Source organism: Leptopilina heterotoma, unplaced genomic scaffold, assembly GCF_015476425.1.
Source record: "Leptopilina heterotoma isolate Lh14 unplaced genomic scaffold, ASM1547642v1 Lhet_46, whole genome shotgun sequence".
Classification (NCBI taxonomy): Eukaryota; Metazoa; Arthropoda; class Insecta; order Hymenoptera; family Figitidae; genus Leptopilina; species Leptopilina heterotoma.
Window position 1 is genome coordinate 1,461,570 of NW_025111092.1, and position 27,194 is coordinate 1,488,763.

At 27.9% G+C, this 27,194-nt stretch overlaps 1 protein-coding gene and 1 long non-coding RNA gene across 23 annotated transcripts in view; one reads left to right on the forward strand and one right to left on the reverse strand.

The window, feature by feature from the left end:
- Positions 1-1,356: 1,356 nt before the first annotated feature.
- Positions 1,357-24,705, reverse strand: LOC122507318. Its single transcript, XR_006302110.1, has 5 exons — positions 24,589-24,705; positions 8,049-8,156; positions 7,532-7,652; positions 2,745-2,964; positions 1,357-1,572 (listed from the first exon to the last, which is right to left on the reverse strand). It is a non-coding gene; the product is annotated as an uncharacterized LOC122507318 (long non-coding RNA).
- The window catches only part of LOC122507317 (tropomyosin Per a 7.0102), a 74,717-nt gene continuing 62,499 nt past the window's right edge, over positions 14,977-27,194 (forward strand). For 12 of the 22 annotated variants that reach the window (XM_043619953.1, XM_043619950.1, XM_043619945.1 and 9 more), the window contains exon 1: positions 24,943-25,847. In XM_043619953.1, the coding sequence (XP_043475888.1) occupies positions 25,083-25,847 (765 nt within the window). In that variant the 5' untranslated portion in view covers positions 24,943-25,082. Of the gene's footprint in view, positions 15,128-19,367; positions 19,504-19,835; positions 19,962-24,942; positions 25,848-27,194 lie in introns of those variants that run through there. The other 10 variants (XM_043619960.1, XM_043619962.1, XM_043619959.1 and 7 more) reach the window with 1 other exon arrangement.

A 27,194-nucleotide genomic window follows, 5' to 3' on the forward strand; every position in this document is an offset into this window, starting at 1 on the left:
CAAGTTTATAGTTTCTTGCTGCTTCTACTTTGCAGTAATTTTAATTACAGAGGATTCGAAATTCAGTCTATAGCTACTTCCGTTTTTGCTACTCTGTAATTAGATAAAATTTTCGCGTTAATCAATAAAATAGGATGCAGAAGATATTTCGCGATTCGTGAAACATGTAATTATTCCTTTAACTTAAATAATAACTGGTTCTTGTTAATATCGATTTTTGTCTTGTTTACAGTGAAGGAACGCAGGGTTTCATTCTTTCATTCAAATTCTTATAGTCAATGTCTGATACAAAAACAGACTCACAATTAGTTATTACATTTTAAGCGAATCCAAAATAATAATTTTATTTTCACTAGTACTTAACTGATTCTCCGAGATTGGAAAATATTTTATAATTCAAGTTTATTTAAAAATATGAAGGTAAACATAAAATATTTATCAAATTTGAGAAATTTAAAACTTGTATAATATAATTTAATCGCAACTTTAACATTTAATCCTTTGGCTGTCAACGAGATTTCCCCTCTTTGGACCAGAAGTGTGTTGAAAAAGTGTTTAATGAATTTTTATGAAACTTGGTACCCTAACGTTTCTGAGATCGCTGATTACGAATCTGAGATCAGTTTTTTGAAATTCAAATTGGCGGATTCAAGATGGCGGACGACAAAAAAATTAATTATAATGGCTTGAAATTGAATACTCGGAGGGTTTAGGGTCGCTGATTACGAATCTGACATTATTTTTTTTAAATTCAAAATGGCAGATCCAATATGTCGGAAATTTTTTTTAATTTGTCAAATTCGCTAGAAACTGGTTACTCGGGGGTTTTAAGGGTCGCTGATTACAAATCTAACATTAGTTTTCAAAATTTTAGATCCAATATGGCAGACGACAAAAAAAATTAAATATAATGGCTTGAAATTGAATACTCGGGGGTTTTTGGGGTCGCTGATTACGAATCTGACATTATTTTCTTAAAATTCAAAATGGCAGATCCAATATTTCGGAAATTTTCTTTAAATTTATTGAATTTGTAACTTTCAAGCCAATCTAATGAATTTCTTATTTTGTCGTCCGCCGTATTAGACATGACGTGCATTTTTTGGAAAAAATTTGGTTCTAAATGATCGGGTGTAAGTTTCTTCGCAATTTTTAAACACAAATTTTTTTTCTCTGTCGCATTTCAAAATTGCGCGAAAGTGTTTTTTTTAAAATACGCCATCAGAAGTCTGAAGCATAATGTGAGAAACAAAATTTAACGAATTCAAGGTTTTTAAATGATTTATTCCATAAAAATTCTTACCATTATTTCTTCCTTTGACATTAAAAAATTTCGCAAATTTTTTACAAGATGAGAAAAATCGCTACAGATCCAATCATTGCAGAAATGCTGCTATGTTTTGTACCTATTTACCACGAAATGGTTGGAATAATTGCACGAGAGCATGGTGAGCACGTTTTTTTGGAGCTCTGGTGTATAATCGCCTAAGTCCGTAAAACCTATAACACATAAGTTTTCGGTTTCAAAATTAAGCCCTTGGCTTATCTGCATCTCATCTACAACTAGAACACCTGAAAAAAGGAAACAATATCAGATATGTTATAACATTGTTAAAAGTGTTTTACAACTTTCATACACGGAGAGACCCACATTCGTAAAAATTACTAAAAATGGTTGCAATGACCGGAAATAAGGGGACTTTTAGCATAATGTGCTACAGAATTAGATAAATTTACAAAAGAAATAGATAAATTTGCTACATTGAAATAGCAAGTTTTAATATTTTGTGTAAGAGTTGTAAATGTAGCAAAAATTGATTATAGTTTTCTCTAATTTAATTAGACAAAATCTGACAAATGAAAACATTTTCCACTAAAACCTACGATCCACTGTAGTAATTTTTGGTGAGCAAGTGTGGCTAGCGAGTGCAGTCATATGGCGCCTGCATTTCTATTGGTTGCTAACTTCGTCAATCTCCGTAAATGAGCCGATGCCATCCGATCATTGACAGTGACTATGTTTCGCGTATGAAAAATAAATTTGGATATTATCTACAATAATTAAATATAAAGTGAAACGTAGGTCGTTCGGTATCTCAGAAATTGACCATTATAAATTAATAAATTTTGCATTTATTCCTGTCCCAAGGACTATGTCTTATAATAAGTTGTTAAAAGTAAACTGCTTTCTCGTAAGTGCTGTAAATTTTCATCATTCAATATATAAGGAAACAAATATGTATGCTTTCAGTGAAATTCGTTGTCGTGCGTGCAGTTGTGTATTAGTGTATTAATTAACCGCGTCTATGAATATAAGTGAAATAAACATGTGTGTGTCTTCAAATATTTATCCAACAAATATATAAGTGTGTGTGTGTCTGTGTATGTAAAAATCCTTCCAGTTTACCTCCATTAGTCAAGAATTGACGGGAAACCGGCGACAAAAATCCGTATTTTTTCTTTCACTCTTTCTTTCTGCATTTACAAACGACTATAGTAATTTTACGTACACAATGCTTCTGAGTTTACTACAGTTGTTTGGAACTATTGGACGAAATAGTAAGAAACTTTGCTAATTTGGTGAACATTTGTCGGGATTAGTGACTTAGTGTAGAAAATAGTAAAAAATACAAAAAGTCCCCTTATTTCCGGTGGTTGCAATGTGAAAATAGTAAATTCTAGTGTGATTTTATACAAAAATTAGTAATCTCGGTCTCTCCGTGTATAAATGTCAAAAACTTTACCTCTTCTTTCCTCTGGTATCATCGAGACACCTGATTTTAAGGATACCCGTGATCATGATATAAAATTTATGCTTCCATCCTTTAGTATTTCTCTACTTCCAAGTCTTAGACAATCTACAGTAAAATGTTGATTACAAATAAATAAACATTTTTTAGTTCGCTTGCCTCTTCCTTTCTTGATATTATCCCCAATAGCTTCCAACCATAATTTCTTGAAATCCTTTAGAAATGAAAACATTTTGTGATAATAATCAGTTTGAAAAAAATAAAATAAATAAATAGTAAATTGTTAATCGATAGTTTTAGAATAAAAACATTTCACTCGTCGATTTTAATTTTCTTAAAACAAAAAGCGTTTAAAAGGCGAAACAAATAAATAGGTTATGTTCTACCAGATATTTTTCGATATATTTCTTTCACTAATAATTGTATTCAATATTCAATATTTCAAATTTTTCATAAAGCGGTTCAGGACATACAGATTTTTGAAAACAATTGTTAAGCCTTGTCCGATCGTGGGCAAACGATGGGATCTATTTATTTTGAAATTTTTAATTTTTATATAAGCAGTGGTGGACAAATGACTAACTTGTCATTTGACCAAATATTTTATTTTAATTTGAAAACACATTTGCTGTAAAAAATTTGTTTGATTTTGTCAAATGGCAAGTTAGTCATTTGGCCACCACTGCGTATATAAAAATTAAAAATTTCAAAATAAATAGATCCCACCGTTTGCCCACGATCGGACAAGGCTTAAGAATTGTTAATTTAGTGCTAGTTTCTTACAAAAAATTTTTAAAAAAATTTATCGATACATACATTGTTAAAAATGAAATTTTTTTAAATTCTAAAATCTTATCGTAAATTATTAAAAAAAATTTTTTTTAATATTTTTATTAAAAACTACGCGTGAAAACAAAACTTGTCATTATAAAAACGTTCAATTTGAGCAATTTTTGACCGAGTTATAAGCATTTAAAGAAAAAATTTACGTAAAAAACGTCATTTTTTAAAAATCTGTATCTCCTGAACCACTTTATGAAAAAATTTGAAAAAATCAAGACAGCTCAATTCAAAAAGTACTAAAAGAAAAAAATGTTTAAAAAAAATTTGAGATACAAAAGCAAAATGATTTCCAATTTGGCCTGGAATTCCCCATATATACCCGACAAGTAAAAACGTTACTCAAGACAGGGACAAAATCAAAAATGCTTGATAGAGCAATTGCATTAATGATTGCTGTAGAATTACATCCTTACAGATTAGTAGAAGATATATTTTTAAATATGTATTAAAGATAGCAGATCCTAGTTACAAAATGCAGAGTAAAACAAGATTTTTTCGAAAAGTAATTCCTAATAAAAATACATGCGTATTGTGGTTTACTTTGCACGTTATTCATTGGCAAGAGCAAAACTAAAACGAATTCAAAAATTAATGAACCCTAATTCTTGCCCACTTTTATTAATCCAGGATGTTTATACTCAATGGAATTCGGAATTTGCAATTTTCGAACGGTTGTTAAATAATTACATAGGTCTCTTAGTAAATTATTAAAAACTAAACCCAGATAGCAATTGTGCGTTGCACTTATCACGTGCGCCGTGTGGGAAGCTCTAAGTAACTCGCACTGCACGCATTGCGCAGACATCTGTGAATGCTTCACAGATGCCAGTTGAATGAACTGCATTTGAGGATAGTATGAGTAAAGGATAACCAGCACCTTGCTCATCAGCTGTGACAGTGTTATTGTGTCACACTCTGCGAGCATATGGAAGTCACATGTGATTCAATCACAAGTGTGAAGAACTGGGCATACAGGCATACAGTGTGGTTGTGAAAACGAGAGACATTTTCTCTGAAAGTTTCATTGCATTTCTATTATTGACATTATAACCTCTAAATTTTGTATTATCCATAATATAAAAACTTAAATATAATATAATTCGTGAATTAATAAATAATATCTAAAATTAATCGTTTACATTCATAAAATGTTCTATTTGATAGATATATTTGTGAATTACCAGTTTAAAATTTTTAATTCTTGTTATTCTATTGAAATAATCCATTTCTCCTTGCGACGTATATATTTTAAATAATTTTTTATTTTTCAATATAGATATTTCAATTTTAAATATTTCTATATATCATTTGGATAAAAATTATTAATTCATGTTATTTTGATAAGTTTAAACAAATTATATTTATCCTATAACTACTAAAGTTAATTTTAAGGTAAAAAAATTGTAGTAATTTATGTAACCTTTTTTAATTTTCGAAGGCTTATTTCAAAGCTGAAATTCTAACGAAGATTTTTGTGTTTTTAAAAAAATGTTATCTAAATTTTTCTAGATTTTTGAAAAACTTGAATAAGAAACAAAAATGAGAAAATTTGATTATTTTATTTCTTTCTCACTCTGCAACTCAAAAAATAGTTGACGAAATGACTTCAAAGTCTGCTTATTTTACGCAGAATTTAATAAGCTTTCTAACCGTATTTCAGTTTCTTTTGTATCCCCTTTTATTTCCGAGATATGATTGAAGAAATGATGGCATGTTTTTTCATAGAGTCGCGTGTAATCGTCCTGATACTCGTGGACGGTAGTGTAAAGAATTAAAAGAATTTAGTAATTTTTTTTACTAAAAAACATTAAAATTACGAATAAGTTTGGTTATGTTGATAAGTTTTTTAATTGAAAATTCCTTATTTATACATTTTTCGTAAATTCAACAGTAACAGATAGATTTGTGAGGTCTAATATAATAATTCTATGCTTATCTCTATTCTTTTAGAAAATAGATTTAATAACTTCTGAAAACTATTGATCCTAAAATTTTTAATTATTTATTATTAAGACTGATTACTTATAACGAGAAATTAAAAATAATTATGATTAGTCAGTTTTTTTAATACATATTATAATTATCACTGAAATGCTCAAAACTCACATATTTTCATCACGCATGCGACCTGCACGAAGTGCGACTCATATGCGTAGCATATGAGGACGCATCTGTGTGACCCAGTGCAGGCAAGCGTGCGGGTTAACCAGCACGTGTGCGCGAAATATACCTGACAGTATGCGCGCATCTTGCTATCTGGGAAGGAATGTAAAAAAATCATTACTTGGCTATAAGACACTATATTAAGGTATTTAGCAGAGTAGAGTAGTGTTAATTAATTTTTTAACAATAAACAATAAACAGTTTTGTAAAATTTAATTTTATTGGGTTATGCTGTATAGCCTTAGCATACAAATAAGCCTGCAGTATTGTTACAGTAAGATATCATGCTATATATGGGTAGGGTTCTTTTACCCATTTAAGAGCTTATAACTCCAAAATTTGACTTTTAATAAAAAAATGTCTTTGAGGAAAATTGTTTGCTTTTTCCTAATTTAATATAATAGGTATGCAGTTTAAAATATTGGTTTTTGAAAAAATTGTATTTTCAAAACTAAAAAAGTAATTAATTTAACAACTTTTCACTCAATTAGGTAATAGTAGTTAAAGATTTGGACCAAATTTTTTTAGTGTATAAATTCAAAATTTTAATAGTTATAAAATAGACACATACACGTATATATAATAATAATTAATAATATATACAATAGTAAATGAAATATTAAAACATGTACACGATATATATGTTGCGGGCAAAGACCGGAATCGGACATTCTCCGATAATGACCGGTCAATGTCGACAATGCCCAAATTCGTTGGTCACTGTCGACATTGTCCTGTAAATTTTACCAATGTTCAAAAATCTTCAACATTGCCCGGGAATTGTTGACAATGACCGGTACAAATTGGGCAAAGTTGATAAAAATTGAATTAATTATTTCATTATTTTTAAAAATGATTAGTTCCGTAATTAAAGGATTACACTATACTTTAACCCGACCAAAATATACGTTTTTTCAACAATTTTTATTGAAGAATAGAAATTTTTTTTAAAAAAATTAAAATACAGTAGGGTATTATACTACTCTTAAACTACAAAATAATATTTATTTTTTAAAATTTTTTTCAAAAATGTCGGTCTGATAGATGATATGCCGGAGTGCTTAAAAAATGTATCACCGTGCGGTGGACACTACAACTCGATACAGATTCGGGCAAAATTCGTACGTATTTCGCTAGATATAATTATATCACAAACAAAATAAAAAAAGAATTAAAAGAATCGATTGAAAATTGTGGCAGCTAGAGTTTCTTTCTGTTAGTGAATAAGATGATAAACAACTTTGCTCGAACCTGACTGGGCAATGTCGACAAAGACAGGCCATTGTCAACAATGCCCGGGCATTGTTGAAGATTTTTGAACATTGGTAAAATTTAGAGGACAATATAGTACAGGTATAGAAACCCTACATGATAAATCAGTAAGTTAAGTTTAAACGAGTTACCATCTAAGACAATTGAAATTTAAATCTACCGGGATTTAGAGCTATATGATAAGTGAGTAGCGGTCGGTTCATTATCTGCATGCATAGTATAATCGATCGCCGCTCGCTCATAATAAGCCGCGACAAGTGATACAAGCGTAAGAAGGTTCTTAATTTAAACACTAGAGATTCATATTTAAACTGTGTGTTTGTATGCATGTAACACATATGTATATGGCGTATAATATTGTAATACAATAAATATAAAAAGACGAGTGTCATATTACTTGTCTGAAATGAAAATAATTGTTAATAATTATTATAAATGTAATATGATCCAACTCGTATGTGCTCTCTAGAAATCGTCAAGAAAACGTGGCTTGTAGATTTTACCTTGATTACGTGCTTTTTGATCGTCTCATCCCCAATCAAGTAGACTCTTAACCACTATATAAACCCCTGTTTTCTTTGAAGCAAATGTCAAATACTCCGGTGAGTTTCTGCCCGAACGGCCCTTCGATCATTCAAACAAGTTTTTTTTATATTAAGGTACAGTGTCAGAAAGAACAATTAGAGTCTGTAAAATTAACTGTTAAAATATTTGTTTTAAGTGCCAATGTGACAAAAATGAACAGAAAATAAAAATGCATTATCAACCCAATTAACCTGTGTGCGAGGCGGGTTGCAGCGTTCATTATCATATACATTGTTCAACATCTTAAAAAATTGGAAGTAACTTTTATTGTTTAAACTTTTAATATTAATAAACAATTATCAAAAGGAATATGCACTTAATTATTTAACGAGAACCCGTAGTTCTTTCATAGTCAAACCAATCCATATACTAAAAAATAAATGTCAAGATTTACCAACTTGACAAACATCAATTAATTAATTAAATTATTATCACCTTAGCTCGGAGCGTGACGCGGGCCACTCACTGTTATCCGACTGGTATCAGCGCGTGCCTCCGAGTGTCAGGCGAGTTATTCGACCCAGGGCATCAATTAAGTTTTTCCTAGAATTTAATAATGACAAACAAATAATTTAAATTTTTGCTAAATAAAAAATATTCTATCATTATTTTTTCGTTTTCAAAAACGTTGCGAACTTCAGCCTCATCAAGACAATTCATGAAGTTTTTCAAAAAGTTATCATCGGAACCACATTTTGGTCTCCAGCACCTCAAAACGTGAAGATTTCATAAAATTAGAAAAAGTCCAAATTCAGACAAAACTATAATACTTTCTCATATGATGGGAATGTAAAAAATCAATAATTTTATTATAAGTAATTATTATAATATTTATGTAATAAGTTATAGTAAATTCGGAAGGACTATTTAACTATCAGGATAGTTAAGTTTCGAACATAATTATTTTGAACTCTGCTGTAAATTTAACCCTTCATTATTTTCTGCGTAATTTGTCTTATTATAATATAAGTCAAGGCTGTCGAAAGACCCTTACCTACATATTCCATATAAGGAGCAAGTTCGTATATGTACCACAAAACTTTTGTTTTGTGTAAACGGAGAAAATTTATTCCTTAAATTTTACTGAATTTAGTTAGATAAAACTGGGATGAACTAACAAAACAGTAGTTTTTCAAAAACCAGACTGTAAAAACAATTGCATTAAATAATAATGTATAAAGCATAAACCTTACAATACATGTATTAGCGCTATTCTCTTTCAGTTGGGTAAAACGTAAGATAAGTGTTCGTTACATTTATATTTGCTGAATAGTTCGGTAAAACATAAGATAACTGTTCACTATACTTATTTTTACTGAATATATAGTTCGGTAAAATTGATCAGTTACAATTTACTGAATAGTTCGGTAAAACTTGAAGAACACAAATAAAAAATAATGTTAAAGCGGTAGATGCAGTAAATCTCAATTTACCTACTTCAATCACTACCTAACCCCCTACAATTACTACCTAACTTAACTTTTAACTACCTAACCACCTACAATTGTTTATGAACAAATACTATTTGATACACCTTCTAAACGCATACACTTATACATACATCGCACGATTTGCATTATTGATTCAGAAAGTTTAAACTGTCCTTATATATTAATCTGAATTTTATTTCACCGCTTGTGAGAAATATTCAAATTAATAAACTACCCAGTGTGCACGTTCCGGAACAATTCCGGAACCGTTCTGTAACTGTTCTTTATTTCCATTAACTGTTACAGAACAGTTCCAGAACGTGCACACTGGGTATTGTTTGAATTTAATAATACTTACTTACTATTAATGTTAAAGTTTTTCATTTGACTACGGGGCACTTAAATAAGTATTTCAATCTTGAAAACTAACACTTTAGACAAGTCAAGGAAGTTTTACCGAACTATTATCCTAAAACGTTAGTGCCCATCAAAAAAGTATTCAAATAAACGTTAAAATTTTATTTATTTTGTATTAAACGTTCAGTTTAAATTGTTTTTCAATTATGCCACTATATCCCAACTTTACTGACAAATTCGGTAAAATAGAAGAAACAAATTTGCTCCGTGTAAAGCATTATTTAATTTGCACAACACTTCTAAAAGGCCTTAACTGGAAAATTGTTAAAAAACTTTAAAATTAACTCATTATTCTAATTATAATGTAACAAAAAATTAATTAATGGAGTTTTTAGTATAACTTTCCAAATTATACATTTCAACAATTTTTTATATTTTTCTTACAGTTTTTACGAATTTTATCATTTCTATAAATACACACTTTATTAATTAATAATTTGATCTTATTTCTATTATTGTTTATAAAAACATATTTTATTAAATAAATAAATTAAAAAATCTTTTTTTTTTGCTCTATGACTTAAAAGAAACTTATTCATTTATTTTACACAATTCTCCGCGGTCAAAATAGGTTGACCATAAGTGGGTTACAGATATAAATTAGGTTTGCTTCAAGTATAAAGAATAAAAAGTAGAAATAATTAATACAATATACAAAATAAGTTCTTCTAACAAAGATCGATTCAAGCAAGTACTAAAAATTTGTTGGTTTGAAAAAAATAAATTGCTAACGTTTTATATCTTATTTAATTTTAATATAAATTAAAATTTGTAATTAATATTTGATTTGCACTATTCATCTTTGAAGATTAAATTCAATAAATCTTTTGCCTTTTAAGGCACGAAAACAGAAAACTTGTCCAATACTCACGCTGTTGTGAGACCTTGACATATATAAATCAAGGAGATCGACAGAGAAATCTGTACATTGGAGTTGAATTTCAAAGTTTTAATAAGTTTCAATTAAACTGAAAAAAATGTCCACCTTACATGAATTTACTTCCTTAATGCTGACTAATCCAAAGGAGAAAATTTGAGAATTTAATATCAAACAAAATTCTTATTAACTTAATAACAATTTTAATGCACTCAAACACATACCCATTTACAAGGAATCAACTACACTTTAAAAAATATTCGTAATTTTAATATACACTAAATACTAAAATTTGATATGCATGTGAATGTGTATTGAATGGAAATATTTCCCAACAATGCTTCCCCATCAAATTTAGTAATCTACACTGTAAGAAAAGGGAGTTTACTTTTAACTCCCCAGGAGATTCTATAAAAGTCGCACCCATTGGAGAGTTAATGCTAAGGGAGTTGGATAAAAGAGAGTTAGTAAATTAACTCTCTTTTGGAGTGGATTTTTAACTCGAAAAATTTCACTCCCAACTCCTGAGTCCGTTAACTCTCTAAATTTTTTAAAGTGTATTTAGTAAAATCAATAAATAAAATAATGATGATCAAATAACAATACCCGATGATTTTTTAAAAATTAACTATTACTAAATTTTATAGAGAGGCATTTTAGTGGGAAGCTTGCCTGTTCAAGTACCCAGCAAGCACAGACATCCGTGGGATATCCTTTTCATAACGTTTCCAGGACATTGTAAAAAACATTTCTAAAATATCTTAAAGATATCTTAACAATGTCTTAAAAAAGATATCCTGAAGGCGTCTTAATCAAATTCTATGTCTGGCCTGAAAACGTCCAAATGTGTCATATGGATATTTTCAGAAAGTGCATGGGACATTCTCAGAAAATGTTGAGGATATTTTGAAGATATGATTTGGACATTCTCAGGACACATTGATGGCATTTTTAGGACTTTCTCATGACACACTTTAAGGACACTTTTTAGGACCTGTTTTGGACATTTTCAGTACACATTGAGGACATGTTCTGACCATCTTTATAGAATGTCTCATATATGCCCTAAAAATGTTCTCAACGTGTCCTGAGAAAATGCACAAACATTTCCTAAAAATGTCCTTAGTGTGTCTTGAGAATTTCCCACACATATCCTTAATGTGTCCTCAGAATGTCGAAATCATGCCCTAAAAATGTCCTAAAAATGTTCCAAATATTTCTAAAATACATCCTCAAAGTGTCTTATGGACATTCTAGACAAATTTTAAAGACGTCTCTGAGTCAGACATAGAACGTTCTATGAACCGCTTATGCGGTAGACCGCTTTTTCATACCCCAAGGACATGAAAAATTAACCTGGACATAGAAAATTTGTGATTTTTGTTTTTTTGACAGTATTAATTAATTTGTAGAGTAATGAGAAGATCATTAAAAATGATATTTCAGATCATTTAATTTTTATTTATAATCCTTTTTGAAATCTTATATACTATGTCCGTCGCTTGGATAATAATATATTTGTAAAATAATTCATCTCCTGATGAGGAACTATATATAGTTCGAAACTATAGTTGGGATTTTAAATAAATTTCATTAAAAAACAAACCGTATCTAGGCCTTCTCATTACTCTACAAACATAGAAAATGTTAGTTTTTAAGAAATTTTACCTATATTTTCTCAAATAGAAGTATTTTTTAAATTACAAAGATCAAACCGAATAGCGGAATGTTTCTTTGACAGATGACAGATGTCAAAAATGTTGTCAATCTTTTGAAAAAGAGATTTTTTAAAGTATTATGCAATAGTTTACTCAATTTCAAGTATTTTAAAAAAACTGAAATTAAATCAAATAGCATGCCATTTTGACAATTGACAGCTGTCACAATGCTGTAAAACTTAGAAATAAACAATAATTTCGAAGAAGTTTACATCATTTTACTGAAACACGAATAGTTTTTAAAATACTGATATTGCATGTAAAAGAAATATGAAATATTGACCATTAATAACTGTCAATACAGCTGTCAACTTTTGAAACCAAGAGCTCTTGAAATACTGTACAATAATTTACACACATCCAACTGTCTTTTAGAGCATTTCGATTAAACCGTAGAACTAGATGTCATTTTGCTATTTAGGTTGGTTGGGTTTTGGTTAATTGCCTGTTGTCACCTTAGGTCAAATAGCCATGACATATATTTTGCCATTTATTTACTTAAATAAACATAAATTTACAGCTGTCAACTATCAACATGACATGTTGCGACTTAGTTTAATGTCAGTAGTCTAGAAAATACTAGAACTTATTCGAATTAATGTAAAATACTTGAAGGAATCTCTTTTTCATAAGTTTGACAACATTTTTCACAGCTGTCATCTGTCAAAGAAACATTCCGTTATACGGTTCGATCTTTGGAATTTAAAAAATACTTCTATTTGAGAAAATAAAGCTAAAATTTCTTGAAAACTAACATTTTCTATGTTTGACAGTTTTTTTGATAGCTGTCAACTGTCAAAAAGACATGTTGCTACTTAGTTTAATCTCTGTAGTCTAAAAAATACTTAAACTTATTTAAATAATTGTAAAATACTTGAATAATCATTGTCAAAAAATTGACAGGATTCTATGACAGCTGTCATCTGTCAAAATTTATTTTTGACTCGTGTTTAGCACACCCTAAACTATAAGTATACAGAGTTTTAAAAAAAAATTAATAAAAACAAAAGTTAGAATATAAACTCTGAAGAAATGATTTAAACTTATGTTAAACCCCATTTAAACTTTAACTCTCTACAGGCTTGGGTTTAATAAAAAAAGACGGGTTTTTTTTCATTAAAATAGATTTTTTAATCGAAAGCAGTTTGAAAAAATCAGGAAAACAAACATTTCGCCTTAAAAATATTGGGACTATCAGATAGGCATGATGCAAAAATAACTTTTTTCAAAATTCCAAATTGCTCCTCAAAAATTTCCGCCAAACTTTTCAAATTTGTAAAAATAATATAAAAGAATTTTAATTTTATTTTTTTTAACTTAAAAGCTAAGTTCTTTGATAATTTAGAAATTATTAATTAATTTTGAAAAAATATTTTTCAGAAAAAGCAGATTTCTGTATTAGGACAGTTGTACTGTCGATATACATGAAATTGAGAATTGATTCCGAGAGATTGTCAACTTCTTCCACCTTTGAAAAATATTGTTATCTGATGTTATTTAATAATAAAATTATTAATCAATTTTTGACAATGTTATAAACAATTTTGACAAAAAAAAAAGTTGTTCAGAGTGAAAAAATCTTTTCTTCACTACTAACACTCGAAAATAATAAAATTCAGGTAGTTCAGTCAAAATTACTAAATCTCGAAAACGATAATTCTATTTTTAAAAATTCTAATTCTAACACACACTATTAGGAAGAATACGAGATTTAAAAAAGAAAACAGACAGATTTCGACTTCTACTGATCTATTATAAACTTTTCGTGATTTCTTCATTTCTGTATACACAATTATTTTCATCTTCTATATAAATAAAATCAGGTTTTTGTCTATACATTGCTTAGAAGTTGTAAATTCATGTTTAGTTTTTTGTTTCGAATAGTAAGAATTCTAAAAATTCAAAAAAATTATAAATGTATGTGCGTGTAGTCTGTCTGCTTGACCGATTAAAATGAAACTTATGTCAGTCTCTTAGGTATTAAGTAGTCTAACTTAAAATTTTAGCCATATCCAATTGAACGGACAACGCTATCTGTAGCTAATTTTTTCAGGTAAATACAATTTATTTTTACAATTTTTTTTTTATTTTTACAATTTTTAAGCCAAAATAATATTTATGATTTTCGAAAAAAAATTTAATTATATATATATTTTTTTCATTTTTTATGAAGTTTGTATTGATATTTGTTGATGTTTTAAAATTTTAAAATATGTTCATTGTTTAATTTTTTATGAAGTTGGTATTGATATCTGATGATGTTTTTAAATTTTAAATTATGTTCATTAAATTTTTATTTATTAATATGTTTAGCCTGATAAATTTGATATCTGTTAAAAATGTTCTAAAATCAATTAACGTGAGTTGGCAAATAATTTCTATATTGATATTTTATGGTCTATGTTTTGAAAATTCCATAGTATGTATATTGTCATATTAAACGTAAAAAATGAAATAAATATATGCAGATTCAAATTTTATTTAATGAATCAAAATCTTTTTACTTTTGAATTCTAGAAATGTTTTAGAAATAACTTTGAAAATAAAATTACAAACTCGAATTTATGAATTAAAAATTTTTTCTTTAATTTTAGAAATGTTTGAAATTACATTTTAATTACATTGCTTGAGATTTAAGAATTGATGCTTCACTTCTCACAAATATCAAAAATAATTTTCTTTTTCTACATTTATTCTTTAACGCCGATAAAATTTCATTTAATATATTTCTTTTCTAAAGACATTATAAGTTTTTCTAGGTGATATCATTTATTTCTTCACTCAGAAAGAAAAAGAACGAGAGAGAATCTTTAACTTTAAAATGTCCGATCTTTCAGGAGTCGTGTGGATCTAAAGATACCCTCGGAAGCAACATTTCTAGATCTGCCTGTGGAGATCAGGGTTTGAAGAAGGGGCACAATTGTCGACGCTTTGGTGATTTTCTTAAAGCGTCTACTCTTCAAAAGAAGGAGGGAGATTGCCGAAAGCTTCTTAACTCTACCAGTCCTGACTTAACTCACAAGTCGGTAACATCGACCGTCAATTGACGACGATTCTTTTTCGAGTACTTGCGTGAGTACATTTCACACTTTTTTTTTATCAATTTTTTTTATTTTAAATTCAAAAAAATTATAAACCTTGTTTTAAAAATTTTTAAGAAAGAAAAGTGTTCGCGATTTCAACAAATTCATATAAAAAAAAAATTGTGGAGTGAGAATTAATAGAGTGTGAATTTTTACTTTATGGATAATTTTTTTTTGTGGAGGAAACAAATTTTTTTGTTAATAAAACAAAATTTTAACTAAATATCTGTTTTGTGTTTCAAATTAAACTAAAAAATGAATTAAAACTTTTTTTTTAATTATTAAATTAGTTTTGTTTTAAAATTGTAATTGTAATGTTTACTTACATTTGGTAATGTTTACTTAGATTTACGTTAAAATTTAAAAGTTGATCTATATTTAATCTTTAAAATAGTTTCATATTACAAATTTTATTTATATTCAAATTTTTTTTTAATTTCCGAATAAAAATTTTTTAGATTTTATATTTGTTTTTTTTTAAATTTTTGCCATAATCAGATGATAATGTTTTTACCTCACTTTCATATCACAATTTTACAATTTGTTTCGTAGTTTTTATTTATTTTTAATTTAGAAAAATCTTGAACTAATTTTTAAAAAATGCATCAATAATAAATAAATGCTTTAATGACTACATTATTTTACATTATTTTTAACAAAAAAAACACAGCCTTGACATGTTTCCTATTTATAAAATTTTATTGAGGTCAACTTGAATAATTCAAAATTCTTTGAAAGCTCGTTTGCAATAACTATTTTTCAAAAAATAAACAAAAAAATTTTTCACATAATTAACGAAATTAATAAAATATTTTCAGTATCAGTAAAAATTGTTAATAAATTAATTTTTGATTTTATAAATAGGATTAAATAATATAGGGGCTATACTTGTTCTCATAATACATTGTGCTGTTTCCGGGATGCAATTTGAAATAGATTAAAATTTAGTGAGTTTTACAAATTGAGCTGCGCGTGAAAGAAATAACAAAGTGATTTTTTCTTTAAAAAAATTAACTCCTTTTTGGGAAAACTAAAGTAAAATTAAGAATTGTATCCATTTTTCAATATTACTGAAAATCTCTTTAAATTCCATTTATAATAATTATTATTCCGCACAGCACCGAAACTCCAGGCAATATATTGACAAAATTTCCTCAATGGTGGAAACGTTGAAGAAATATTAATAATATTGCTCCAAGTTTCGCTGCTATGTGGGATACTTTTTTATTGAATTAATTTATTTATTAAAAAAGTTTTTCCAATTTTACAGCTACAAATATTAATACAATTTATTTAAATTTATTTTTAAAAATATTTTTTTCTTAAATTTAGGGAATAATGCATTTTACTACCATTATGAAATAAATAAGAAAAATATATTAATATTTAAAATCTTGTTATTATATTAATTTAACGTTTCGTTTTTCTAAAATAAAATCTTAATAAAATTAATAAATATAAAATTTATTATTAATAAAAAATAAATAAAATTTTAATTTATTCTTATCAATTAGATATAATTCTTTAAATCTCAAAAACTATAAGAATACAACAGATTTGCAAATTTACAAACTGAATTATTGACAAATTAATTTAATTTGTGTAATGTCATTAAAAAAAATGAGCGTTTTTTAAAATTATTTATCTTAATTATTTTAATGTGAAAAAGTAAAATTTAAAAATTATCACACGTTTTTCTTCGAGGAAAAAAATAAATTTACTATTTTTCTCCTTTCATTTAGAACGAAGTTTAAAATTCTAATGGATTTCTGACTTTCTATAAGTAAATCGAAATTGTTGATAGAAAATAATTTATATTTTAGTGTAAGAGGACACCAGCGTCTTTGCGACGGTTAAGAACTCGACGATGTTTAATATGTGTAACCCGAAATGGCCAGAAGGAGGCAAGCAACGCCTTCGCTCTTGCCCCGGTGTAAAAATAACCCTCCTCTCGCAATTCACGCGTTGTTGTCGGTTCGAGAATCTCTTTAAAAACTAACGGAATATTTCTTGCATCATTCACCATTAAAAAAAAAAAAAAAAAAAAAGAAACATTCCCATTTCCTTCTCTCTCTATCTCTCATTCTCTCATTCTTTATATACATATCTTCTTTCGGCGCACTCTTCCTAATTCTGTCGAACACTCTGATTGCAAGATCAAGTACGTGGGAGGATAAAGCTTACGTCTTTTCTTCATCGACATTGATTTCCAAATTCGTACTGTTTTAAACAGAAAAAGTTTTTATTTTAAATTTATAAAATTTTCTTTACATCTTCTTTTTTGATTGACCCAATGGTCTTTGATTTTTTTCGAAAACGAAAAAAATTTTTGATAACTAGGATTTTTTTGTAATTATAAAATATTTGCAAGAATTTTTTCGAATCAATTGACTTTGGTTTGCTTTAAACAGACGAAAGTCTTTGTCTTTAAGACAAAGTCTTAAAAATTTTATTAATTATTATTCATTGTTTTTAATTTTTTTTTATTATAAATGATGACTTGTCATCGATGAAGCTTTCTTACGTTCAACAAAAACAAATATGCAAAGAAGTTTTGAGTTTAGCGAAGTTTCAGTGAGAAAGTTGTTCTTCACTATTTAAGGAAGTTTTTTAGAAAATTTTAAATAAATTCGTTTAAAAACAAAAAAGTTATATAACTTCTAAAAAAGCGCGCGCTGCACGTATAGAATTCAACGTAAACTCTGGAGACGTAAAAGCTGTCTCTTTTCAGAGCTTTATCACTCACATATTATGCGCAGTTCATTTATTTCAACGCTTTTTTACTTTAATAATAATTTTATTATCGTTTACAAACATTAGCACATTAAAAAATTTGATAACTTTATTTTTTGCTTAAATATATATTTATATTTTTCAGCAATTTTTATTTTTACAATTCTTTCATTTATTTAAACAATATTTAATACGGATAAAACATGTACTTATTTAAAATATACATTATTTATCTAGATAATATTTTTTACTATTAAATTGTTTGGCTGCTGTAAATAACTTAAAACATTTATAAAAAAACCATAAAACATTCAACATTTCAACAAATAAAAATTTAAATTATCACTATTAAAGAATCACTCTTAAAGAAATCAAAAAATTTAGTTGAATATGCAGTAACGTATTTGGTTAATTCAAATAAAATCATTCAATTAAAAAATTTGGTTGAATAATTAAAAAAAACGATTGGTCAACTCTATAACAATGCATTTCTTTGAAATTTTCCAAAAAATTTCCTTAAATAGTGAGGAACAATTTCCTCACTGAAACTTCGCTAAGAAATAGCTTTATCGATGACACGTCATTATTATTATAATAAAAAAAACTATAAACAATGAATAAATTAAAAAATTTTTTATTTAAAAATCTTTCGAGAGTATTATTTTTAAGCGTTAAGGATATATACAAAAATCAAAATCCGCTCTTCTGTAATAGAACTTTGATTAATAATATAAAGCAAGTGTAAGCAGGATTCCAGGCTTACTCTGCTGTTAAGACCTTCCTCTATAAATAAAATGCTATAGACAGTTTGCTAATTATATATCGGATGCAAATATCCAACACTTCTCGTTTCACTTTTTTGACAAATAAAATGTCAATTTTTGAAATCCATTAGATATTTTAGACCCATTTTAAAACTTTTAAACAATATTACAAAACAAAACAATTTTAAACATAGAGAACATATTTATTGGGGATTATTAACAGCAGGTGACTGTTAAAAATTCAATGGTAATTTTTTTGCCAACTTTTCTCTTTAAATATTTAATAAATTGAGCTGAAATTTTGCACATCACTGCCCTTCTTTATTAGATATATTTTAGACTTTCATCGTACAAAATTTCAGCTCAATTTATTAAATGGGTATTTAAAGAGAAAAGTGATCGAAAAAATTACCATGGAGAATCTAACAATCACATGCTGTTAATGTTGGTTGATTTAAATTAAAATTTGACAAAATGAAAAAAAATAATTGTTCAAATTTGTTCTTATTTCAAAAATTTTACAGCTTTTATTATTTGTGATATTTTTTTAATAATAATTTTTAAAAAAAGAATTTTCAAAACATTTTTAACATAGATATAAAATTGCAAAAGTTGTAAGAGTGGAAAACTGTTTAGCAAAAAGTTTCCAAAAGTAGTAAATGATTTATTATACCTAATTAATGAATAATTTCTGAACAACATTTTTGAATAAGATGTTAATTTCAATTACAGAAAAAAACACTAAACAGTCACCATGGACGCGATCAAGAAGAAGATGCAAGGAATGAAGTTGGAGAAGGACAACGCTATGGATCGCGCGTTGCTGTGCGAACAACAGGCTCGCGACGCCAACGCGCGTGCCGAAAAAGTATGTTTTTAAAAAAGGAAAAACAATTTAAAATATAATTATAGTCTAGTTGCGAAGAAAAAATATAAATTTTCATAATTTTAATGTTAGTGAAAACAAACAAAAATATATTTTATAAAATTTTTAAACACTTAAGTAAAAATTATTAATCTTTTTAAAGAAATTTGCAAATTTATTTAAACTTCATCGCAGTAACATCACTGTAATTTTACAGGTAATATTACGAATATTCAATGTATTATTACAATGATAAAAAGATTATAAAAAGATTATATGCTTGGATTATCCTTTTTCATAAAATAGGATTTTAAAATTTGTAATTAATTTTACAGGCAGAAGAAGAAGCGCGTGCTCTACAGAAAAAGATTCAGACCATTGAAAATGAGCTTGATCAAACGCAAGAAGCTCTTATGCAAGTCAATGCCAAACTTGAAGAAAAAGACAAAGCTCTTCAGAACGTGAGTTTTTTTTCACATTTTATTTCCTGAAAGTTTAAAAATAATTATATCTTTAAGGTCCAATAAAATTAAGTAAAAATAAATTATTATTCATTGAAAGGATGAAAGCTTTTTATACATTTGAAGATTTTAATTTTTATGTAACAAATTTTCAAAACTGGACGCATATATCGATACTTTTAAGAGGGCGATTATGTATGTAATATTTAATTTCACTGTGAAACTTTTTCAAACAGGAAAAATACATATATTGTCATGTTTAGTACAGACTCCCCCCCTACCCCCAAAAACGTGACATCATATGTGAACGTTCCCTTTTTTGTCTTCGAATAAAATATTTATCATATAAAATTATTTAATTTATTTTAATACATTAAATTAAAAATTAATTATTACACTGAAAAAAATATTCTTGTTTTGAGAGGAAAATTCCTATTGCAAAAATCATCTAGAATCAAGAATATATTAGGTACTCTTAATCGAAGAGTATTTTCCTCTTATTTTAAGAAGAATATTTTTAAGTGAAGAATAATCCTCTTAAAATAAGAAGATTATTTTTGAGCCATATTTAAGAGGAAAATATGCTTTAATATAAGAGGACTCCGCTTAAAACAACAATATTTTTTTTCGGTGTATATGTATTGAAGTTTTCGATTAATTAGTTTGGATAAATGCTGAATCATTTTTTCTATATTGACTAATATATAATATGATTGTACCGTATAATTGACCTTCAGAGGGTTTTACTTTCATGACCGATTCGGTCATTTATGTCAGTAGACACTCAAACCTTGAAGTTGTGGAAGATTTCTCCTTAATAGGTACATCAATGGCAATAATGTAATCATACAAACGACTGAAAAAATCCATACATGGAATCGCTCTTCTATATTTAAGTCTCATATTTTTAATTTTTAAACGTGCAAAAATAATTCGATCTTTCTTGAGGAATCTTTCTTCTAAGTATTACACATCCACACATTTTACATCTTAAGTATTATGTACAACACAGTTTTTCTAAAGTTAACAGCATCAAAACCGCAACAATTTGATACGTCCTTTTAGTCTTCCCGGTTGAAAATAGTGACGTCGAAAAGGACATCGGATACAACGTCGGAAATTGGGATAGGAAACGATGTCGTATCAGTTGTCGTTTCTTATACATATATCATTTCTTACGTTTCATTTATGAAGCAAAGAAATGTTTCAATTTTTCTTTCTTAATTTTATATTAAAAATTATTATAACTATTACTGTTATACTATATATTCAACAGACATGAATTATGAATAACATAGTGTTACAAGAAATAAAAAAGTAAAATTATTTTAAATCGGAGCTATCCTGGGTCAAAATTTCTCCAAAAAATCAAAGTTGTTCATGGGTCTTTCAATTTTTGTAAAACTTGGTATAAATGTTGTGTTTTATAATAGAAGATTTTAGGAAAAAAAGATTTTTAAAAATTTTCAAAATTGTCGATTTTACCTGGCATCAAACATTAAAGTACATTTTTTAAAAAAAACGAATAACTTTTATCCATTTAATTAGATTTTGTTTATATTTTGGGTAATAATAATTGATTTTCTAACAATTTAAAGTGCAATATTAAAAACAAAAAAATCCAAAATTTGCCCGGAAGAAAAGTAAAAATAATTTTGGATTTCATTTTTTCGGGCATAAGCACCCCTTTGATTTTTTTGTAACTACCTATGATATTTAGATTCCTTATTATCTTCTCCAAAAATTTTTGTCAAAAAAAAATTCCTGGGGACTTTAAAACTAACCGAAATATTTAATTTTTTGTCCTGCAGCGCACATACTTTGCACTTACGCGAATGCGTCGCATTTGAGGTCCATGTGTTGCACGATCTTGTTTTACTTCTGTTTAGTTAATCTTTCCAATTATTTTGATTATTAATTGGTTAATATAATTGTTAACAAAATAAAAAAATAAATAAACATAGTATTTTAAACAATAGTTACTATTGTTATAAACATTTTGTAAACAAATTTAATTATTTATAAAAATAATTAAAACAATAAAGTAGCATTAATTTTGCAAAAAAATATTAATATTGGTACCTAAAGAAAATTTTAAGACAAATAATCATCCTACTAGTTATTTTATTATTTTAAATAATTGTTCTAAACTATAAATTAAAGTGTCCGCATAAATTTTTTTTTTGCAAAAAATTCTGGAGAAGATAAGGAATTCAAATATCACAGTTACAAAATAATCAAAGGGTTGCTTATGCCTGAAAAAATGAAATGAATATTACACTTGAAATTGTTAGAAAATCAATTATTATTACCCAAAATATAAACAATATCTAACTAAATATATAAAAGTATAATTAAAAATAAAACTGTAAAATTCCTGTAGTTGTATTTTAAAGTGAACAGAATCCTTATTATGAAGACACGTAAGTTTATAGAATTAGTAATTTGTTTCTAAAAAGTTTTAAATAAATAATAATAAAATTATAAATAAATAAACAATATTAATAATAATAAACCTTATATTATACGAGCGGTAGCGAGTCTACACACCCACACAGCACCGAAACTTTCCTAAAAATTTATTAAAGATTTACTTGCAAACTTCGAAGTATTTACTTGAAAAGTTTAGTAAAAATGTTGTAAAGATTTAAATGTCCCACTTCAATAAATGTTTAGCGTGAAACTTTCCTGAAAATTTAAAAAAAAATTTCGCCTACTGTATATAGGCGAAAATTTAATTTAAATTTTCAGGAAAGTTTTAGGTTACATTTTCGCTTATAAGAGAGAAGTCGAAAATTTAATTTAAATGTTCAGGAAAGTTTTAAGTTAAATTTTTAGGAAAATTTGACTATAAACATTTATTTAAGTGGGACATTTGAATCTTTACACAATTTCCACTAAACTTTGCAAGTAAATTTTTCGAAGTTTGCAAGTAAATCTTTAATAAATTTTTAGGAAAGTTTTGGTGCTGTGTGGGCAATTAAATTCTACAAAAAAATATTCAACACACCGATAAATTCGACAAAATTTAATTCTACGCATAATGAAATATATTTTTTTACGCTTTATAAATTATTAACTCATACCTAATAAGAAGCACTTTGAAAAAAAATTAAAAAAAAAATTTTTTTGCTCGAAAAAAGTTTTAATTTTAAATTTTGAAAAAACTACCTCTTCGATTTAAAAATTTTTGTTGTATTTATTATCTATAAAGTAAAGAATACTTCCTGAAAATTTAATTATGGGATAACAATTACTTTACGAGAAAAAAAATAAATTGTTCAACGCGGCGTGCTGAATTTGCACGAATCCTGATTCGTGCGCATGTATTCGCTTATAGCGGCGCAAGTTTAATTCCAAATCACTCTACAGGTCACAATTTTTTACCGAAACGATTTTTCTTTTTTTCTAAATCTTCGTAATTGAATTTTCTATCTATCACTTGGACCCGATTTTTAAAATTTTGTTTTTAAATATTTTTCTAATAACAATAAGTATTAAAAAATTCTTGAAATATTTTTTTCAACTTTATTTTTAAAGAAAATTAATTAAAAAAAACTTATTAAAATAATGTTTGAGTGTTTCTGGTGTATGAAAAGAAGTATAACAAGTTATTAAATTGTTTAAACAATTTGTTATTTTTTTCATAAACTATACTCAGGATTAGAAATTTCTAGTTTTTTCTCAATTTAGTAATTTTTCGTGAGTAAAACCTTTACTGATGATAAGAAATAAAAAATTATTTATTATAAAAATGTTTAAACAATGTATTGTTGTCATTTTTTCATAAATTGAGGGTCTGAAACGGATAACTGCCTGCTACGCGCATGGTTGAAAAGGACTATACCAGTCAGACAGCAGGCTTAGAGGCGCGCTCACTGTTGTCTGACTGGTATGGTCCCTTTCAACCATGCGTAGCAGGCTTATCCGTTCCAGGTTCTCAATATTGCACTTAGGGCTAGAGTTTCTAGTTTTTCAAAATGCAATCAATTGAAAAATTAAAAACTATAAATTGTTTAAACAATGGTTAAATATAATTAAGTTTTAGTTTTTTTTTATTCTTGAAATTTTTAGTTACAAAAAATACACAATTGAGAAATACCTAGAAATCAGAATCACTCATACATTATTATTTATTTTAATAGGTTTTTTGGTAATTTTCTTAATCAATGAAGCTAAAAAACATATTTTACGATTTTATGATATTTTTAATACTTATTGTTTTAGTATTTAATCCTGACGAATTTAAAAAAATTAATTAAATTATATTTTCATTGTTTCATGTTATTGTTTCAAGACGTAGAATTAATTTGCGTAGAATTATTATTACATGTCTAAAATTAATGTGAGAGTTTTCTCGTGTATAAAGTTTGCTGTGTTGAATATTTTTTTGTAGAATTTAATTGCGTGAATCCCATATTACACGTCTAATTTAAATTTTCCCGCTAACTTATTTGAAATATTTCAATTTTTCATATATTTCAAGTTTTGCATGTAATATTTCACGAAACCAAAATTTCATGAAATTTTACATCCCTACTGGGTAGGTGTACAGTACTTTTCAAAATTGGAAGGCATAATTGAAAATTACTCTACATACATGCGCCTTAAAATTTATGAACGATACCTGATATAAAAATTACGATGTGTTGGCCTTATAGTTCTGGACTCAGCTTAATATGGCGCTAGGAAATGTTCGCGCAGAGCAGAAAAGTCTTGAAAGTTTAACGCCGAGTGAGTTGAGAATTTCAATTTTAGTATAGAGGTTCGCCGTGTCGAGCGTAGTGAAAACAAGGAAGAGAGAGAAAGAGAAAGAGAACGAGCGATGGGTGGGAGGGAGACAAACGCGCGCACTCGTATGATTCTTGTGCGTGTATGTGCGCCAGATGAAAAGTGTGTTAGTGTGCAAGAGAATTTAAGAAGACGTTTATAAATCCATGGTCGCGTGGGCTGACATTTGTATGTGTGCGGAGGTAATGACGGCAATCGGTAGTAGCAGCACCAGCTGCAAAGGAACGTGTGTCAGTGCCAGAGAAAATGGCGGAGTGTCCGGTGCGGTAATAACAGTACAGATAGCATAGTGGCCTACGGAAGGGAGGTAGGACGCGAGGGCCGAAGGACATGGAGCAAGCGCTCACGTCGACGACGAGACGTCGCGGTCATCAACATCATCCACGGCATGCAACGAGGAGACGTGTTGACATTTCCAGTAGAGGACCCGCGCAGTGTGGCCCTACTGGAACAACTTTGACAGATGACACAGCTGATTCAAAGACGACGAATCCTCACATCAGCAGTGACGTGACAACAACGTCTGCTGCACATGAGGAACCTAACCTAACAACCGTCCTCGTGTCACCTCGACGTTTAGCTGCTTTTCGCAAAACTCTCGACTCAAACAAGTTCCCTGATTCAAAACAACAGTCAATAGAAACAACAATTCACAATATTGATCAATCAAATAACGTCCAAAAAAGGCCCGCGCAGTGTGGCCAGGACGTTAATAGAAAGAAATTAAATAAACGAAAAATTAAGAAAGCACAAGGCCTGGAGGAGGCACCTCGGATAGAAGAAGAAACAAAATTAGATAATCGAGGAGAAAGCCCTGAACCTGAGCACGCGGACGCGAGGGTTCGAGGTGATGGGAACTCAGACGATGAGTCTATTAACATTGAGGACGATCCGGAGCTAGCTGAACTTGCGAGATTGCGATGTCCAAGCGAAAGAACTGAGGTCGAGGCTGAACGAGAAGCAAGAAAAAGGAAAAGATGCGCCGATTATCCTGGGCTTGCCTTTGGCTGCTCTATTTTTTCCAGCGACACAATGATGAAGTTCAATTTAATTAGAAATGAACTTGTGAATATTACTGGCAATCAGCTAAAAAGGGTTAGTATTATTGTGAGAAACGTTCTCAATTTACTTTATCAAATCAAAATTTTAACTTTTCGTTTACAACACTTCAAAATTGTAATTATTTAAGGTTATAATAACCTTTATTTTATATTCATTACTGACATTAAATTTCATTCATTTCATTTAAAGAAAATTGTTTTCTATCAGAAATAACAAAAATGTTTCAATATTTATAGATTTTAAAAGTAGGGTTCCTCAATGTTTCTATACCCGAATTCTGGAAAGCAATTTCGCTTATAAACAGAAGTCAATGTATTTTAAAATTCTGTGTATTTAATTTAGGGGTCGTCCATATACCACGTGGACACTTTTGGGGGGAGGGGGGGTTTAAAAATGTCCACGATCTCATGTATTTTTGTGTCCACAAGGAGGGAGGGGGGGGGGTCTAAATCTAAAACCTGTGAAAAATTATAAGGACGACCCCTTATCAGAATGAGTTGATAATTTTTTAAATATGTAATAGTAAATTTTAATTTTCGGTTTATATTTATTGACATGTATTGCATATATTTATATATTTTTTAAAAATCGAGTTTACAAAGAGTCCCACGTTAAATTATACATTTACGAAAATATTATCGTAATTAAAACTAATTTTATTTTTAAAGGACATAGGGGATTAAGTATGCGAAAATTGCCCCCGCACGAATTAAGCTCATATTGATGTTATATACTGCTACCAATATGAGTATGAAATTCTGAAAATTTCAACCCCCCCCCCATTCGACTTCTTTTAGGAGCTATGGAGGGGGAAACAAAAACCAAAAAACTCATTTTCTTCGAAAACCACTTAACCGATTTGGATGAAATTTAAATATGTTATAAACACAAATATGACAGTTTAAAAAAAATTTTCAAAAAAATTCATTTTGATATTTAAAAAAAAAAATTTTAACTTTTTTAAAGTTACACCTCTAATTTTTCTTTTAAAAAATACCTTGGAATGTCCGCTTTTATAAGTATCTTTTCCGGATTTTTGAAAAATGTAGTTTTTTCAAAAAACGACTTTTTAAAAAAAACCAAAAAAATTCATTTTTTTCGGAAACAACTTTACCGATTTAAATTATATTTAAATATATTACAAACATAAATAAGACAGTTTAAAAAAAATATTTCAAAATTTTTTTAAAAAAAAATGAATTATAAAATTTTCAAAAAAATTTTTTTGATCTTTTTTTTAAAGTTACATCTCTAATTTATCTTTTTAAAAATACCTTAGAATATCCACTTTAATATATATTTTTTCCGGATTTTTGAAAAATGTAGTTTTTTCAAAAAACGACTTTTTTGAAAAAAAATTTTAAAACTAATTTTTTTCAA